A 19,575-nucleotide genomic window follows, 5' to 3' on the forward strand; every position below is an offset into this window, starting at 1 on the left:
GGACTGGTTCACCAACGGGCTGTTTTGCCTTAAGAGGGAAAAAGAATCTGTTCTCTCGTGAAGGCTGTGGAGGAAACGCTGCTTAGTAATGTAGTGGAGCAAGGAGCACTTGGGGTTTGTCACCTGAGCTCAGGTGAACTAGGCTCCCCATCAGCACCCAGTACGTCAGTCAATCAGAATAGAACCGGAAGGGACTTTGGAGGTCTTCTAGTCCAACCCCCTGCTTAAGCAGGAGACCCTGTACCATAGGTGTCTCCTGCTGAAGCACCTACAACTTCTGAAGGCAAGCTGTTTCACTGGTTAATTGTCCCTTCTATCAAAGTGTCATCTGGAAGGATTGAGGAAGAGAGCTTTTCCCTGCCTTGGCATCTATATCATATTGCCCCAGATTTCATATTTGCCTGGGGATCCAGCAATGGTGGTGACCTCTTACAATGGCTGTAATGAGCCGATATAGAATGAATTCTGCTTCTGAGGGTGTTTTTCTGTTTGGTTTTTTTAAAAAATGATTGTGGACAGTTTTTATATGTTTGTATATTGGCTTTTAACTTAAAGTTGGGGTTTTTAACCTCCACCCCAGTTGCTTAGATGAAATGGATGGCCACAGAAATCAAATTAATAATGGTTCTCTAAATTAAACAATGAGAACTTCCCCTGATCTATATGTGTATATAACCCCCACCTTTCTCCAAATGAAAAATGAAAAAGTCTTGTTATCAAAAATCAGACACACAATCTTGAGAGGCAATCAGGGACACAAACATTATCAGGGATTTATATCAATATTCTATTGATTCCAGTTCTGATTAACTGTTATCACCCTACAAGAAAAAATGTAACTTTTCATTGCTTTGAATTATAGGTCTCTTCTTTTTCAATCTCTCTGCTCTGTGAGGGGAGCAAGAAAGAAAATCCAACCCAAACTATTTCTATAGGCAATTTCTCCTGGGTCTACCTGTTTCCCCCCACCCCCCTCTCACAGAGCAGAGAGATTGGAAAAGATTATAGGAGGCACACAATGGGAAATTGACTTGGCTGTTTGCATAGCACTCGTGGCTGGCGGCCCCAGTGCATTGCTTTTGATATGTATTCCCTACTGTGTGCCTGCTTATTCACTTGTAATTCCTTCCTCTCCAATGAATGTAAATAGAAACATTAATTTCCTTGTTAATTAGCCCAGCGCCAAGGTGAGTATTCCAAAGAGCCAGGGAGTTGTTAGGAGGCAAACAAAAGCTGAAGATGTAAACTGATTAGTCTTGCCAGTTTGGAGCTGGAAAATGCAGTCATGGTCAGGTGATTTCTCACTTAGCAATCTCTTTACTTAGTCACAAAATTGCCAGTCTCAACTACTACTAAATAAAGAATACCTGTATATGCTTCACATATTTTCATAGCTATCTTTTATCATCTTGATGCAAAACCAAAAGAGCAGATATTATATTTTTGGAATGGTACATTTCCTGAAATGGATGGACTCAGAGTAGCAATACTCATAATCAACATTTTCTGAAAGCAAGTATCTGCAATTATTTCAAAGATTATTTTTTTCTTTTTTCAATTATTTGTATCTTACATCCATCAATATTCAGAAGCCCTAATGGGACAGAACATTATCTTGTACAATTTGGTTCATATTGATTTAAATGGGCTTAAGAACAATTAAGTCCGCAGAGTATCTTTTTAAGTACCTCACTGGTTAAGAAACAGAGGCACAGTTATATATAGAATAAATCAAATCATCATCATCTCTCCAATAGTTCCAGTTACCGAAAAGAGTTCTATTTTCTACTGCATTTATAAAGATATAAATCTTTGGTTTCCATAAAAATAGCATTAGAAATCAGATCATTTCATGCTCATATCAGAAAAATAAAAACCATACAAAAGAGGAAGTCAGTGTTCTTTATTCAGATGTCACATACCAACTAAAGCCTTTTAAGGCAATGTGATGAATCTGCACTTAATGCTTCCATCATAGTTCGTAAAGTCGGAAATGATTCTGATACCAGTGGAAGACTCTTGTAGGAAGGTGAAATGCTGAAAATGGAAAATTGCCAAGATTAATTGAAGCTTAGTTCATACACCTATCTAAAATAAAATTAACAAAATTGCATTGTATTTACATTTTTAAAATACTTGTTCAATATTTAGATATCAGCCTAGAGTTCAATGCCTGTTCAAGAGACTATTTAAGATACTAAAATAAGAGTAACAGTGAATTCTAGCCAAAATTGTTCTAATCTGAAAAATCATAAATCTAACTGATTGCATTTTTTCTATTAATATGTTCATGTATGTGTACATGTGTGTATACAGTATGTGTGTGCATGGGTGTAGGTGTATGTATATGTGTATTTCACATTACAGTATAACAGAATTCTGTTGTTTATCCCAATAACTTCAGTCAGTCCATAATTTGATTTATATTCAGTATTGAACTACATTAATTATATAAAAAACTACTGTTATATATGATTATTTTTAAAATTACTACATTGTATTTATCATGACATGCATATACATTCAGAAAGTTAAGCAGGATATTTGTCTGATGTGGGCAAAACAAAGTGATGATAATTCTTAGAAAAATCAAACCCCAAAGTGAGTGAAGATGAAATACTTGGTAGAAAATGCAGAGCTGCTTCTTTTTTTCCCCTTAGAACACACTCATGTATACTATAAATCAATATTAGTATTTTTACCTTTTCAAATTCAACCAGCTTTTTGCTACTTTACTAAAGGCTTCTGAACTAGAGGCAATCATGGCTTCAAAATCCACCAACTGGAAAACATTAAAAATGAGTTTAAAGATAGAAACATTTTAAAATAATTTCCAATTATACCAGAACCTACCCACATATTCAGAGTCATGCAAAATGCATAGTCATATGATTTGGAAGACCAGTGGAGTAGCACTGGACATTTTTTACCTGTTTATCTCACAGAGGTTGCCATTATAGTAATTGCAATGCAACACTGAAAATCTAAAGCTGCACAACACAATTCAGAGGAAAATATATTTTAAATTTAAATTTAAAATCCACAATTATAAATAGTATTTAAATATATTTACATTTTAAGTTGGTCTACTTATATAACTTCTGTTAAAAGGCCTATCGGAAAGATTATCATATATCTCAGTGCTATATATTAGAAACAGCATACTGTAGACAATATCCCAGATAACAAAAAGAAAATACAACTGCATTGCCTTTTGATAGCTTTCAATTCTCTCTTAAGGAAAGAATTAAGGAGGTAGAACAAGTTTACATATTCTGTTACTTCTACTAAAAGCTGACTGATATAAAAGTAAATGGATCAGGTTCAAGGCCCAAGGAGAAACATGCTTCCTTGGAAGTAAATTCCATTTACTATCCTACATGTATTAAACTATGGTTTCATTTAATGATTTTGTTACACCTTTCATTTTTTTAGGGCTATTTCTAATACAGTACCAAAGAGGCAACCTTTGCAATATTAAAGGTATCCTCAAGCAGGATTCCATATCCTTAAGGAGAATTTTGGACACAGGAGTAAGATACAGAAACAATACATATATGACCAAGAGTTATTCTTATCTAAATTTGACATAACTTATACAGAGCATACCTTTCCTTTAGGAATTTTTCCTGACACTTCCTGTCCACTTGCCATCAGTGCTCCCATGATGATTGAATAAGCCACTATACTAAAACAACAATGCAACAACAATGTTCTTAGTATATAGCATGAAAACCCAGCAAGCTGGCAATGCAAAAAAATAACAGATTTCCCAGCATCACACAGTTATTCTACAGCTTCTCACAAATAAGAAAAGTGGAATAAAAATGGAGAAAAAATAATTGACTAAAAATAAGCTGCTTTCTCTCTGTAAGACTCAACAGATAGAACAAAAAGAGACACATTCATTTCTTCTACAATTCATTTTCTAGCTGGCAGACTCTCACTAACAAACTCCCATTAATTGCAGATTGTCAGAATTTGACAGAATAACCATCACTAATTCAAGTCTTAATGAACAGGCAGTGCACAAATATGGAGAAATAAATTAATTATTTAAGGAGTTGGGGGGAGGGTTCTTTTACAATACTGTTTTCTTCAAATTATTACATTTGCCACTCACCAGACTCTGGTTATTATGTACAAGTAAACATATATCCAACTACAAGATTGCAGCCTACATCAAATTTTAATCTTTCCAAAATATTAGAAATCTATTCTTTTATATTATTTATTTTTCTAACCTAGGGTAGAGAATTGAAATAAATAAGTAAAATATCAACATTTGCACTTATTTAAAAATTGAAGAGGCAGAGAATAATATAACACCATAGTTATTTATGTTATTAATAAGATAAGCTTGCTTTAAATATTGTATAAAAAGATAGTTACTAACCTGGAACCTCTGGAAAGGGGCATTAAATTACAGAAGTAGTACAAAACAGACAAGATTAGATTGCATATGACATCTGTCTCCTAAATAAAATAAAATAAAATTTATTTAATTATTTTATTAAATTTATATTCCGCCCATCTTGCTAATATCATCAACACAATATTCCCCCCCCCCAAAAAAAAATTAAAAGGTGAGGATGAAAATAGGCTTAGAACCACAAATCGCAATCTGGGCAGTGGTGGGCTGCTGCTGGTTTGGACCGGTTCAGGCGTACCAGTAGTTCCAATCAATGGTTGGGCCCACCCACTCGCCCTGGCGCTATCATGTCCTATATAATCACCAGTTTTTCGATGCCGTGGGCATGCTCACATGTTCAGTTCTGAGCGAATTGGTTGTTACAGTATGTGACGCCCACCTCTGAATCTGGGTGACAATCTATGGTGCATTTGGGGTCCAATTTGAAAGATATTTATGGAAGGGAATTGAAGGTTGGAAATTTCTACCCATCTTGCCTATTACTCTTTTAATCCCCTTAAAATCAACCACAAAATGTTTTCCCAAAGGACATTTTTGGCCTATTTTTCAGATGGGGATAAAGGGAAACTTGGCTTGGTTCCTAGAAGCCTTTCACTTTAATTCTTATACTGGAATTCTGGGGGAGAAAACAGAAAAAATGGCTTTCTCTCCTACCTATGACTGTTTTTACATAACACGATTTCCCTATACTCTCCAAAAGAATGGGAAACTAGACTGAACCTCCAATCCCTCAAAGATTGTCTACCAAATCTACTTGAACATTTCCTGTCTACTAGTTTTTAAAATAATCAATTAAAAAGACATTACCCTAGGTTCTGCAGACAAAAGATGTGTTTTTCCTTTCATAGTTAAATCTTTATAAAGAGCATCTATTTCTGTATGATAAAGTTGTGTTCTTGCTTCTGTTGTCTGTGTCTCAACTGAAAACAAAAGATTACCAATCCTGCAAGGTATGTGAGAAAGAGAATGCTTCATGAAAAAAAGAAAAAAATGACTTCAAACATGTTCAAATAAACAAAAAAATGTCAAGATTACTAAGCAACAATATGTGACTTTGCTGAATTCTTTTTACTGTCCAAAATATCATTAAATAATTATCCCTGAACCTTGCAACATAAAGACCAAAGAAAAAGAACAGCAGCGAAGTTTTATGGATTGACATATCCATGATTTGTGATGGGTGTAATCCAGATATGAGAACAGAATATCAGAACTTTTGTATGTCAGGCTATCCCATGATTCATCATCATGTTCATGAGCTTATATACAAAGCTCAAGTTTTATGTTCTCCTCTAATAGAATTTCAGAAATACATTAAAAAGCAGCTTCTGTAATTTACTATATAAATTTACAATATTATATTACTATGTAATTTACTTTGTAAAGCAAAGTCTGCATCATTTTATTTTTTAATTATTTTTTTGTTTTAAAAAAAGTAAAAGCAATGCAATGAAAGAAAAAAAGGAAAGTAACAAAATTAATGAGCAAATAATAAAGAAATAAATCTAGCATTTATTTTAAACAGACCTATTTGCTAATTTATTTATTATATTTCATATTTCTAAATCACCCATTCCATAAAGAGGGTTACAAACCAGAAATGTACCAGAATAAAACTAAATTCTAGTTTATTCTTCTTTCTGGTCGTGATAGAAAAGGAAAGAAATGAAATGGTGGAAATGCGTCAATCACATGCTTTGTATAGGATTGTGCACTAATCTCTGAAGGAGGATGTTGTGTCTTATTCATTTAGCATATGGCATGTCATACATGGGGTAGCAATATATATATATTAACATTTCACCTAGATTAGTAAAACATTTGACATTAGTTAAATACCAAAGTCTAAATCATGTAATCATTGAAGTGCAGCATTGGGTATATTTAAAAAAATCCGATACTGGACTGATATATATACCCTCAGCTTATAGCTGGTCAGTGTCTTATGTAAATGCTAAGTGATTTGCATCAGTATAACTACACTGCTATACACCGATGAACATACACTAGATAATACAAAAAGACTCTATGGCTTCTAGTGCATTTATTGAATAGGAAAGTTAAAAACAACCATAGATAAAATCTAGTCCACACAATTCTGATGCATAAACAAGAAGCTGAATGGACAGTGACCTCCTGTCAATGTCAGACTTGGATAAAATGCTAAAAGGTAAAGTAATTAAAGTTCAGAAAATCCAGCTTTGCAGATAAATGATAAGGTATTTTAGTATCTTTGAAACCTCTCTGGTCTCTGAAACCCAGGCTTTAATTGATTAAAATAAAGATCTGTATGTCATAACATAAAAGAAAGACTTACCTGTTTCCTGTTAAAGTAATAGTGTATCCATCATATTCCTTTCCTGGATTTTTGAGGCTTGGGACTTTGGTGTGGATGGTAAAACCATCTCTTGTTTTACTATTAAGCTGCTTTACAAAAAATGCCAAAAGAAATGTTCAAAACAGACTGAAATGTTCTTTTTATACTACATAATGCAAATTATAACAATCCCAAAAGAACAGGATATATTTCCCTAGCTGGTGCATCCTCTCAGTGCCAGAAGATGTTCACTTCCTATTACAGGAGCTATTTAAAAGAGCAGAGAGTTTCCTATGTTAGGACTAGACTCATCCTAGACAAGGTACAGTTAATGCCTCTAAACCTTTTAAAGACACCCTTGCAAATGACTTCTAGCAAGAGAAATTGCTACCTAGCAAGAAGAGGTAAAGAGAAAAGAAAATAAATGATCCCACTCAGTTTGGGTTTCAATCTCACTTTCTGGCCCTTCTATCTCATGTATATATTATGTCATAAGTTCAAACAGTTGCAGAGTGGTCGTTTAGATATAGATGTGTTTATTTACCGTTTCCCTGAAAATAAGACCTCCCCAGATAATAAACCCAATCGGGCTTTTGAATGAATGTGCTAAAATAAGTCCCCCCCCCCTTGAAAATAAGCCCTTCCCGAAAATATTTAAATGCATGTGCAGCCAGTCCCCACCATTTCCTCTGGTCAGAGTTAGGGAGACAGCTGGAAATCAGGTAAGATGGCAAGAGGAGCCCCGTCTTGCTCCACGCGTCCTAAATAATAAGACCTCCCCGAAAATAAGGCCAAGTGCTTATTTCAGGGTTCAAAAAAACATAAGACAATGTCTTATTTTTGGGGAAACACAATATTAATTAATCAAATTTGCTTCCAGATCTCCTCCTATCTTACTGCTCCCCTGTAATCTGGTTCTGTAAGTGATTTCTTTCTTCAAAGAAAATAACTGTCTTACATTTTTTTAAAAAATCACATATGTAGTTGTTAAATTAAACAGCTTTATTTGTAATATACAATATTTATCACATTTCTTATTTACTATAAAGCCCAAATTTTCAGATGCATGGATTTCAACTCCCAGAATTCCCTAGCCAGTCAGGGAATTGAAATCCACATATCTGAAAGTTGGGCATTATAGTAAATGAGAAATGTGATAACTACTGTATATTACATCTGAAAGTGCTGAGATTGAGAAACACTGGTATAAAGCCAAAAAATACCAGTCAAAGGAGATAACTATAATGTACAAGTTAAAACATATTACAAATATTATGTCATGGTGCTAAGAATTGTGACATCCAATTTAAATGAATTCTAGAGGACACAGGAAAAGAATGGCTTGACAATAATAACTATGTGCCTCTAATTTTATTTTCAATATAATCCTAGATATATATGGCAACACAACTCTCCGTAACATGATTTGGAAAATCTTGCCTCAAAAGTTGGTCTTTTATATTACAGTACTTTGTAGAAAGATGAGATTCATGCATCTTCTTTCCCTCGGCTGTAATAATACAAACCAAATTCAAAACACAGCCAATATGAGATAATATGACTATTTAATTATAACATAATGGGCAAGTTGTAATATTTAATTTCTACACTGTTATGTTTGAATGATCTAATTTCTAATATTAATAAAAATAGGTTGAAGAGAAAAATACCTTCATAATTGGAAGAAGATCTTCTACCTTATGTACCTGCTCCAATGCTTCGCGAACTTCCAATAGTTCTTTGTGGTTATTAGCACTAAAATAGATTTTAGCACAATTTCAGTTGAAAAAGATTTTAGCACAATGTCACGTAAGTATTTCATCATTAGATTCTATTTATTTATTTAGCATGGAAACAGGATACATCATAAAATATTTCTCTGATTACCTGATTTTTATTACTAAATCTTTTTTCACACTTTTAATCCACAGTTTTTGAATTCCTTAATTTTTCTCTCTATTATCTCATATACTGATATTTTCTTTAGCTGGTCTTTTTCTTTTGGCTAACCTAAGAATATTTTTCCCATTTTTTATCCTGTTCTTTTATCTCTCTCTTTCTACCCCATTGTCTAAAATTCACTGAATCTTGATATTTGCATACATGCTCTTGCAACTAAGTCTTTGATCTCTAATTGTTTGGGGTTTTTTTTCATGAAATTTATCTCACTTTATTCAGATGATAAATATACAGGCAGAATACATGTATACATATTTACACATACAGAGCATCTAGTCTTAAAATGCTTTATAAATAACAAGAATTACTATAAAATTACAAGAAAAAATTGTGTACCTATGATAAACAAGGATCCTGTCTTTGATAAAATGAAGTATCTTGTCAAAATACTCTGTGTATCTCATGTTAATAAACTGGCCCCTGTAGATATAAATATTTTTAAAAATGGATATTAAAGGTAGATTAAAGAGATCATTCATACATGAATAATTAAAGGACATGAACAATTTTTATACATGACACTGGATTATGAACTGTGCTCGCGAGGATTCTTTTTCTAATACCTACCGGTACTTGCTAAGAAATCTGGAGTATATGAACCATAAAATATTCCAAGCATTACAAAACTCATTTTTAATTTATCCTTAATCACTGTATATGAATTACAGTTGAACAGTAATATGGTAAGAGGAGAAAATTATGAACAATTATATTATAAATTATCAAATTCATAAAATGAATGAATGTAAATGTATTCTTCATGTACATTAAATTTGTAATATAAATGCAAGTTATACATAATCATTAACAGTATTTAATTCATAAGAGAAGTCTCTTTTGCAATGAGCTTTACTCCTAGATAATATATTTTAATAATGTAGTTTTTGAATTCTAAACAGTGTGAGAACAACATTAAGCTATTTAATCTCTGAACAGTTTCCAAGTTATCTTGAAAGAACCAATCCTAATAAAATCCCTTTGGTTGGCAGGTCACTATTTGGAGTTCAACCAAGATGCTTTACAGATGACTGTAAGATTAACCCCCCCACCTCTCAACAACCCTCATAAGGCATTTGTTTGTTTGTTTGTTTCCTGAATGGTTAGGCTATTCCATTCCAGATGACTCTGAACAGTTTTATAAATTAAAATATTGTACAAAATAATCACCGCAGTTAAAACAGGAAACATTCAGGGAGCAAAAATCCTTCTGTCCATATAGTTTATAACTCAAGCCATGGGTGATCTCCCTCCCTCCCTCCCTCCCTCCCATGAAAGGTAGAGCCACTCTACTCAGAATCAAAGATGAAAGGAATTCAGTATCAGGATGATTGAACATCATAGCTGCTCAGTTGCTACAGTGCAGGCAACTGAAAAGGGTATCTTTCTGAAGCATTATAAAACCAGATTAAATTTATAAACTATCAAGATAGAAAAATAAAATTTGTTTGGACCGCCCAAAAGCAATATTTCCATAGAGTCATGGGATACCAGATAGGTTTTTTTGTACTAAATGGATTACTCTTACAGGATGCAAAAATTGTCTGTTCTTCAAACTACTCCCCCAAATAAGCAAAGCTAGTGAAAGCAAATATTTCACAGTATTTCTGGGAAAAGCAAAAAGTTTGCCAGTCTATTTATATAAACCATAGTCCAAACACCTGTAATTGACCATAGTGTGGCCTGTACTTTCCTGCACTTCTTTGGGAATGCTCCAGCATGGAATCCTGTTTTGTTTTGGAGGAGAGATGGGGACATACAATGATGAAACTATTCTTAGATGGCGAGGACCTGTTGAAGCATTATTCTATAGAGGCACTATTACTATTTTAGGAGCAACTTTCAATATAGGAAAAATTACAACTTCAGTTGGAAGTAGAAAGCACTTCTGAAAGACATGAGGATTATTGATTTGACTCCAGAATAACATACAGTAATTACTGTACCTCTTGATCCTCTGGACAAAGGAAGGGACTATATTTTGTTTTACAATATATTAAATATAAAATATAGTAAAAGAAAAACATGTAAGGCCAATTTTAAAATCCTAAACTTTATATTGAGAATTAACCACATAATATAGAATATATGATTCTGTCACATCTGGAGTAAACAAAATTTCACTGAAATATCATACCTGATAAGATTGATGTGATTATTAAAACCTCTACTAAGGCTTTGAGCTGGTATTTGGTCTAACCATAACACTGGCTGGTCTGGATCAGCTATCCTGCAAAGACACACTGTGTTAATCCCATTAAAGATTAATTAGTTATATCAAGTCACATCCAATTTGACATTTTTATTGCTTCTTTCCAACTACAATATTGAGCTAACTTCTAGAATGGGCAGCAGGAGATTGAATAAGAGAGCTAAATTATAGTTCAAGCCATTATAGAGTTAATCAACAACTGATCATGACTGTTTGGGGACATAAAACAACCTAACTATAAATCATGAATGGAACCCAAATGTCTCATCTAGCTCCTCTCCATTGCCCCTCAATGGTTTCTTTAAGTTTTTTTTATGAGGATTTACCTTGACTTCCTCTCACCACTAACAAAAGTGGAAAAATATATAAATTAAACTCTGTGTGGGAATAGAACTGGGAACTAAATAAATCCTAAAAATACCAACATACTCAGCAAAGAAAAGCACCAGCTGAGGGAGAATTCAGTTGATTCAATTGTGGGCATTCCTAAGCATAAACTTGTTACACTGCTAAAACTGTATTATCCTATAAAAATAACCTTATTGGAGCCAACTGTAGTTTATTTTAGTACAAATTAAGTGTTCCATAGTGGCAACCAGTTACCTCTGGGAAGCTCACAATTATGATAGTATTACTTCTCTATCTCTGTTTCCCTGAGACTGATTTTCAGAAGCCCACTGCTTTTAGTTCTAGAATAATTTGATAAACCTATGCAATGGCCCTTTTCTAAGCTAAAGAACTCTACACTATGCAATCTTACCCCAAGAACATTGAAAATCTCATTGTCCTTTCATTTGTCTCTTTTCTGAAATTTTTTCCATTTTTTTTTTTTGAGGTGCACCAACCAGAACTAATGAAATAGAAACCACACAGAGATCAAATAAGGTAATTTCCTCGGTCTACTGTGTCTTTACTTTTATGAAACTTAGCTAGAATTCTTGATGGTGATAATCAGCAAAATCCACGAGTATCAATTTAATATATTTGAAGACTGTAGAAACTGTTTGGAGGGGCACTTTACAAAACATCTCTATATCTCTCAAAAATTTGGCGAGGCCCATTTCTGGTCTTCTAGGAATGTCTGTGCATTTCACTGAAGATGCTTCCCTTGTAACTGCCACTCCATTTCACCACAGCACCTTTCCAAATAGTTTGCACAGTCCTAATTGATGTTCTCCTTTATTACCGTCTCCATTTCACAGCAATGTCGAACATATCTCTCCATTGCATCAGCTTGGTTTTTCCATTCATCCGCACCTTTGAGTTTACCCAAGTTCGCTGTACAGCTTGCATTACTTCTAGCACCGCTAGCCCCATTGCTGAAGAACAAACAAAGTAGGCATAAGTTCAGCCCACTCACATTTATTCTCTTCATATATTGAATTGCACCATTTTTTTTGAATCTCAGGCCTGCTGTGTTCAGTGAGGTTAACATCCAGCTCAGTTTGTAATTTAAGAGAAACAATAAAATACATGATAGCTGGTGTTGGATATCACTGGGCATAGCTGCCTCGATAGATTTGATACATAGAAATGACAGCTTGTAAATATTTGAATATTTTTGCATAATCTCTGAATGAACTGCACTACAAGTTGGAAGAAAGTATGTTTTATAGTTCTATATTTTAAAATAGACATCTGTGATCATAGCAAGAGAAATGATATTCAGATTATATTTTCCTAGCTTACCTCTATGCATTCTCTTGTTTGGGAGAAATCCAACAGTCTCATATTGCATTAATGAACCCAAATGATTAGCTACACATATCATCTCTTGCACTGAGGACTTATAGTTTTCAAATTTGTGAAGCTGCACATCTCTAAAATTATAACAGAGTTTATATGAAATATCAAGAGGGTTTCTATGAAGTCATAAACAGAGAGTAAATATTAGGAATTAACATTCGAAACAAGGTGCAAGACCACTGACTGTCACCAAAGTAGAAGGTTGTTTGGCAATGTTCTTATTTATGAATATAGAAGGTCGTCATCTATACTAAACCACCACTCTTTCTGCAGCTGTCTGAACTTACGACAGTGCTGAACAAGTGGTATTTGCAACTAGTCTTCATACTTATGATGGCTGCAGAGACACCCTGGTCATGAAATCATGATCTGGGCATTCAGTGACTGACTCACCATTATGACATTGCAGCATCCCATAATCACATGACTGTCATTTGGAACCTTCATTGCTGGCTTTTGACAAGCAAAGTCAATGTGAAAACCAGCAGGAGGTTGCAAATGACAATCACATGATGACATCAGATGATTTACTTAACAACAACAACTAGAACTGCTGCTGCTAAGCAATGCGGTCATGTGACATTGTGCTTTATGATCCTATCATTTACTAATGGAAATTCCAGTCCAAATTCCAGTCATTAAGTGACAATTGCCTGTATATTAATAATTGTCTAGCTAGACAGTTCAGTACTGTTATCTGGGATTGTTCCTTTACTAACAGGATCTTGCTTAGTCCTGCAGACTAAAGGAGTTTCAACAGCCACACATTCTTCCAACAAGCATGCAAAGCTCTCAATTTCCAAGTGCCATGTTGCTGCCAATGGATAAGAAGCTGCTTGAAAAACAATTTCACAAGTTCTGAATGAAAGGTCAGCTTGTTTTCTGTGTCAGTTTCATCAACAGGTTATAGACAAAGATGTGTGTGTGTGTGTGCGTGTTCCAACATAGAGATATTTGATCTTCATTTCAACAATACTAATACAGGGATAAAACAAATATCATGCACCATTTACATTGTGTAGACTAATTTAAATAAACATAAATGCAAATCTTGCGTGTGGATGAAAGTACACCCTTACATTTATCACTACTTCAAATATCTAAAATTAGAATCAAGTGAACCAGATCAGATACAAATCATTAGAAAGATCTGTGAAGAGCCTGTCTCATTTACAGTTCAGACATTTAGCTTGATTTGCCCTTTGTTGTTGAAGTGTGTGGTATCACCATGCTTAGTTCAAGAGATTATCTGAGGTCTTCAGAAAGAAGGTTGTAAATGTCTAGGAGTCTGGGAAGGGATTAGAAAGATGGCCGTTTAAACAACTAGATAGTTATCATTCCGCTATCCAGAAAATTTCATCTGCAAGTAGAAATGATTTCAAACAATCACCAATCTGTCAGGTCATCGCAGCAAGTTCAGCCTGTGAGCAGAAGGAAAGATGCTGAAAGAAGTCTCTAAGTACCCTAGAATTACATTATGTAATCCTATGGATAAACCATAGGATTTGTACCTTGATGTCAAGGTACCTAAGTCTACCATTAGAAAGAAGTTGCACAAATTAGATCTACATGGGAAGAAATCTTTGCTGCCCAGAAAGAACACCAAAGCAAGACTGAAGTTTGCTCATGAACACTTAAGTAAAGACCAGGACTTCCGGAATAATGCATTGTGGACAGAAAGGCAAAGTTATTTAGCCACAGTACAAAAAACATGTTTGGTGAAAACAAAAGATAGCATTTCACCAGAAAAACTATTAACTACAAAGCATGGTGGTGGAAATGTTATAGTTTGGAGCTGCTTTCCTGTTTCAGGGCCTGGGCAGCTCATCATCCTAGAATCCTTTATTGCAGCAGAAAGTGCTTGAGGATAATGTGAGACCATCTGTCAGAAATAGAAGCTGAACTCAAAGTGGACCTTGCAACATGACAAGTGTCCTAAATATTCCAGCAAATTCACCAAGGAACGTCTGGGGGGAAAGAAAGAAATGGTCGATTCTCAAATGGTCAAAATTAAAGTAACCTTAATCCAAGATGCTATAGGATGATTTGAAATAGGCCATCTATGCAAGAAACCCCTCAAACGTCACACAGCTTAAAAAATTCCTCCCAGTCAATGCCAGAGACTGTAGACCATTGTTTCTCAACATTGGCAGCTTGAAGATGTTTGGACATCAACTCTCAGAAACATTGCTGTAGACAGTTATAAGAAATGCCAATTGGAGGTTGTTTTTGCCAAAGGGGGAAATTCCAGGCATTAAGACTAAGAGTGTACTCATATTTTCCACAGAAGGAAATGCCATATCTGTTAATTATTTGTTCAATAAATGATTGCAAAATCAATTTTTCATAGTTTCATGTTTGGAATCTGTAAAGTTGTTGACATAATTTATTTTGGGAACAAGAAATCGCAGCTACTATTGCTTTTGTAAAATTGTATTCAATTGAGCAAGACTGAAAAAAAGAACATTTCAAATTCTTCTTCCTAGCTTTTACATGAAACAGAAAACCATGGAATTTTACAAGTTTTTAAAAAAGAATGCATAAAGATATACCGCCCGTTGCTCTAGATTAAACATTGAAACATTTCTAGCACAGCCTGGTATGAAAATAGCACTTTAGTCACTCACTTTATATTTGGTTGTAGGCCTGGCTGTTCTTCATAGTCTTCTATCAAAAAAGGAAGATTCTTGACCCAGTGGTCTTTAAACTTCCCAGGAAGATCTGCATCTATGTTGTATTCTGTAACTGGAATATCAAGATGTGCATGGAGATAGCGAGAATATTCTGTGGAGAAAATGAGATACATTTTCCCTAATAAATTTTCCAAAAGACCTCCATATGAAATTCAGCTGATTTATCCCTCTCCCCTCTCCCCCAAAAATTAAAGCAAGGCAATATGGTTTGTACTCATTTTATTAATATTTTAATGCCATATTTGGATATTTTCCCCAAACAACGGGACTGTTAAATTTTCAAAGTGGCAGACAGTTTTATACAGTTGGCAAGCAACTAACCCCTTGCGTGATCTGTGAAGATCAAACAGTTGCTAGTGGTGGTTCTCCACTCAAAATGTACTTCTATAGCCAAGCTTTTTAACTGATGTCTTAGCTTCTTTTCATCCATACGTTAATAATTTCAATTGTCTTTGCTTTGGGGGTTTTGTCAATCATTCAGTCTTTGAAGTTAAAAAAATTGAATTGTTGCACTAATACAAATTTCTAAGTAAAACATCCCATGAATGGAGAAAATATTAGAAAAATGCCAGGAAAAAGGCCAGGAAGATGATTTCATTTCTCTGGTAGTTTAGTTTTTTATTAGTCATTGACCAGAAATATGTTAAGTTGACTAAGTAATTAAACAATTTATGTTTCAAATAAAATAAAGTATTGATACAATACTGTTAACTAGATCACAGAAGCAAACAAAGAATGTATTTTATTTTCAAAAAGTGTCCATAAAACCCTCTGTTTAAATATACAGAGATTTGTGTAAAAACATTAATTATATTGTTATCAGCAACTTACCCCTGAAGTATTTCACTTTCAGATATTCTGTGCTGGCTGTTTGACCAGGCAAGGGATCATTTAACATAACTTTAGTCTGAGCTTTGATTCCTTCATAAAATTGGCCCATGGCAACATGACTGAGACCTTTCATGTACTGACATACTTCATTATATGGCTCTATTTGAAGACACCTCTAGAACATTGAAAAGGGACAATAAAACCAAGACATGAGTAACATTTCAAACCCATCAAATACAATTTCTTCTCTTCTTTTTTTAAAAAGTTTTTTTTTCTCCATGAAGCTATTTCAGCAAGGTGTTTTTCTGTTCATTTAACGTAATATGCTCATTTTTAACGTAATTGTAGGTCGCTTGGTTCCAGGGTACCTTAATATCCTCCAGGTAGAATATGTGTGGTCTATGCATGAAGGGGAGAAATGATAGAGGTCCCACCCCCATATAAAGGGAAAGGGAATATGGATACAGAGGCACACCTTCTCTATTAAGGCTCCACATTCTGGGACACTTGCCCTTCTGCAAAAGAGATCAAGCTACAGCTATTTAAGTGGCATTTAGGAACTAAAATAAAACAAACTGAGATCCTATCCAGAAAGATTTGTTATCTGTCAATAAACTTCTAGGCAATCTGGTGGCATTGGTGCCAGTAGTTACTTGGTGGGGTTCTGTTCCCTTTGAAAGAGGTTGCAGGTAGTCCTCGACTTACGACCATGATTGAGCCCAACATTTTGGTTGTTAAGTGAGACATGTGTTAAGTGAGTTTTGCCCCATTTTACGATCTTTCTCACCACAGCTGTTAAGTGAATCATTGCAGTTAATAAGTTAGTAGCCCGGTTGTTAAGTGAATCTGGCTTCCTCATTGACTTTGCTTGTCAGAAGGTCGCAAAAGGGGATCACATAACTTTGGGACACCGCAATGGTCATAAATATGAACCAGTTGCCAAGCATCCGAATTTTGCTCACATGATCCTGGGGATGCTGCGAGGGTCTTAAGTGTGAAAAATGATCATAAGTCATTTTTTTCCAGTGCCATTGTAACTTTGAACAGTCACTAAGTGAACTGTTGTAAGTCAAGGACTACCTGTATTTGTGACTTTGGGGTTCTTTTGGAACCACAGCTCTTTCTTACATGACAGAATGTAGCCATAGCTAGAAAAGCCCTTGTTCAGTTCCACTTGTACATTACTTATAGCTCCAAGTAGACTAAGATGCCTCGGTGACGGTAACTCACACTTGATCCCTATTTGGCTAGACTACTGTGATGTGTTCTCTAGGAAGATGCCTTTGGAGAGGCACCAGTAGCTGCAGGTAGTGCAGGATACAGCAGCCAGATTGATTATGAATCAAATTCAATATTGCAGGATAACATCTATGTTGTTTCTTATAATCCTTTGCAGTTTCTCCAGAGATATTATAAACAAACATAACAGAACTTTTATAATATACTCCAATTTTGCCAGTGCTTACCTTAAAGTTTTTCAACGCTTCATCCAAGCTTCCATGATGATAAAGCATATTTCCCTTAAGTTGTATCGTCTGGACATGATTTTGATTAAGCATCAATGCCTTCTGAAAATTTTCCGCTGCAGCTTCAAAGTTACCAAGTTCTCTAATTATTTTATTGAGCAATTAGATAAAAAAGCAACAGCAAATTAGTACTTTTATCTAGTAAATTTTTTAAATCGGATTTATTAAAATAGGGCTTAAAATAATATTATGATTATTAAAGTTACAGATTCATGACGTTTGACAGAAAAACTATAACATTTGAGACATCTAGCAAGCATTGCACCCTTGCTCGAAAATGTCCCTTTCCATAAACCCAATTTGTGAATGCTTTATTCTATTATTATTATTATTATTTTGCACTATGCATATTTGATGGAGAAACATTAAAGTTAAGAGAATTTTGAAGCTGCTTACCGATAAGCCTGGCCCAGACTTTTATAGGCATCTATGAAATCTGATTTCTGCTTCAGGGCTTCTTTAAATATCTCAATAGCTTCCTGTGAAAAGCACAACACTGAACTACTTCCATTACTTCTATTCACCTTTTAGAATGAGAACATACATAATGGGATGAAAGATCGGGACAATGAGTTGCTGATAGATATTATTAGGAAGATTGTAATTCCTGTTATATATACTCCGTATGAATTAGTTTTAATATAAAGCAAAACATTTCAAAATATTCATTCTTTTAGAACCTGTGTGAAACCATATCATGCAAGCACTATAATAAAGATAACAATGGTAAACTTAACAAAGAACTAAAATTAGACAACAGCCTAAGTGATAAAAAGATACAGACTTCTAAATTTATCTGTCAGAAGTAGCGCAAAAAAATAGAGATGACAACTTGGCCTTTTTTTAAAAAAATGGCATAATAAATCTCTGGCACAAATTAAAATAATTTGTGAAATTTCAGAAGTCTTCAATCTTAATTCTCAACCATGCTGCAAGTAATATAGTTAAATATAAAGCAGGATAGCCAGCACTAATGAAAGCATTTTTAAGCTTATTAAGTACAATGAAAGAAAATAAGGCAGCCTGCCTTTAATCAGCTTGTTTAGTGACAGAAGTTTCAATGGTTTGTAAAGAGGAAAGATACTGATGATATTGCAAAAATCAACATAAAAAGTCTAGGCCGTTAAGTGACAAATGACAAAAACAAGTGACATTAAAATGTTTCTATAAGTGAAAACAAGCATTCTTTATCCTCAGATAAATTTACAATCATGAATACTGATAATAATTCAGTATTAAACACTAGGCAAGAGACAGAGTTCAAGATCAGAATATTGACTTGCAAACGTGAGGTTCCAGGTTCAGCCCGAGGATTTCCAGGATATATGAACTCAAGAAACATTAAGAAAATACTTGGAAGAAACAAGAACTGGGTTGATATACACTAAGTCATGATTTGTGTTAACCATGACTTGTTAAAAAAATTATTGTAATCTGGTCCTTATGTAGTACTAAGGCAAAGCCAAATAAGCCAAGTTATGGCTTAGTAATGATATGCAGCCACTGACTTTTGAAAAAACAACAACAATGGACTAAATTAAGCATACATATAAAAACAAGTCTGTTTGTCTTATTTATTTTTCTACCCCAACCGTTCCCAAAAAATCAATCTGAGCAGCATAATTGTAACTTTTTGCATTTGTGGAAACATAGGATAGGAATTCCATACCTTTAAAAGCCCTCTGTGAAAAAAGGATAAACCTCTGTAAAGCATAACAGTGGGCTGGTTTTTGTTCAGCTCAAGAGAGTCCTGAAAATCTTCATTGGCTGTTGCATAGTCCTATTGTAGAAAAATAGCTTTCATCAGATAAGAGAAAAAAAATCTAGACCCAATTCAAAATATATCATGTAATACTCATATT

At 34.3% G+C, this 19,575-nt stretch overlaps 1 protein-coding gene across 1 annotated transcript in view; it reads right to left on the minus strand.

The window, feature by feature from the left end:
• Positions 1-1,925: 1,925 nt before the first annotated feature.
• TTC13 (tetratricopeptide repeat domain 13) overlaps positions 1,926-19,575 on the minus strand; it is a 31,571-nt gene continuing 13,921 nt past the window's right edge. The window contains exons 8-23 of the mRNA XM_070951032.1: positions 19,383-19,493; positions 18,110-18,192; positions 17,654-17,795; positions 16,188-16,362; positions 15,291-15,447; positions 12,607-12,737; positions 12,104-12,236; positions 10,843-10,935; positions 9,045-9,128; positions 8,420-8,504; positions 6,750-6,859; positions 5,240-5,375; positions 4,397-4,476; positions 3,610-3,688; positions 2,703-2,782; positions 1,926-2,037 (exon numbers count right to left, since the gene is read on the minus strand). Of these exons, the coding sequence (XP_070807133.1) occupies positions 1,926-2,037; positions 2,703-2,782; positions 3,610-3,688; positions 4,397-4,476; positions 5,240-5,375; positions 6,750-6,859; positions 8,420-8,504; positions 9,045-9,128; positions 10,843-10,935; positions 12,104-12,236; positions 12,607-12,737; positions 15,291-15,447; positions 16,188-16,362; positions 17,654-17,795; positions 18,110-18,192; positions 19,383-19,493 (1,791 nt within the window). The remainder of the gene's footprint in view (positions 2,038-2,702; positions 2,783-3,609; positions 3,689-4,396; positions 4,477-5,239; positions 5,376-6,749; positions 6,860-8,419; positions 8,505-9,044; positions 9,129-10,842; positions 10,936-12,103; positions 12,237-12,606; positions 12,738-15,290; positions 15,448-16,187; positions 16,363-17,653; positions 17,796-18,109; positions 18,193-19,382; positions 19,494-19,575) is intronic.

Source organism: Pituophis catenifer, unplaced genomic scaffold (assembly GCF_029215685.1).
Source record: "Pituophis catenifer annectens isolate HBS135680 unplaced genomic scaffold, rPitCat1.0.hap2 SCAF_1, whole genome shotgun sequence".
In the NCBI taxonomy this organism is placed as follows: domain Eukaryota; kingdom Metazoa; phylum Chordata; class Lepidosauria; order Squamata; family Colubridae; genus Pituophis; species Pituophis catenifer.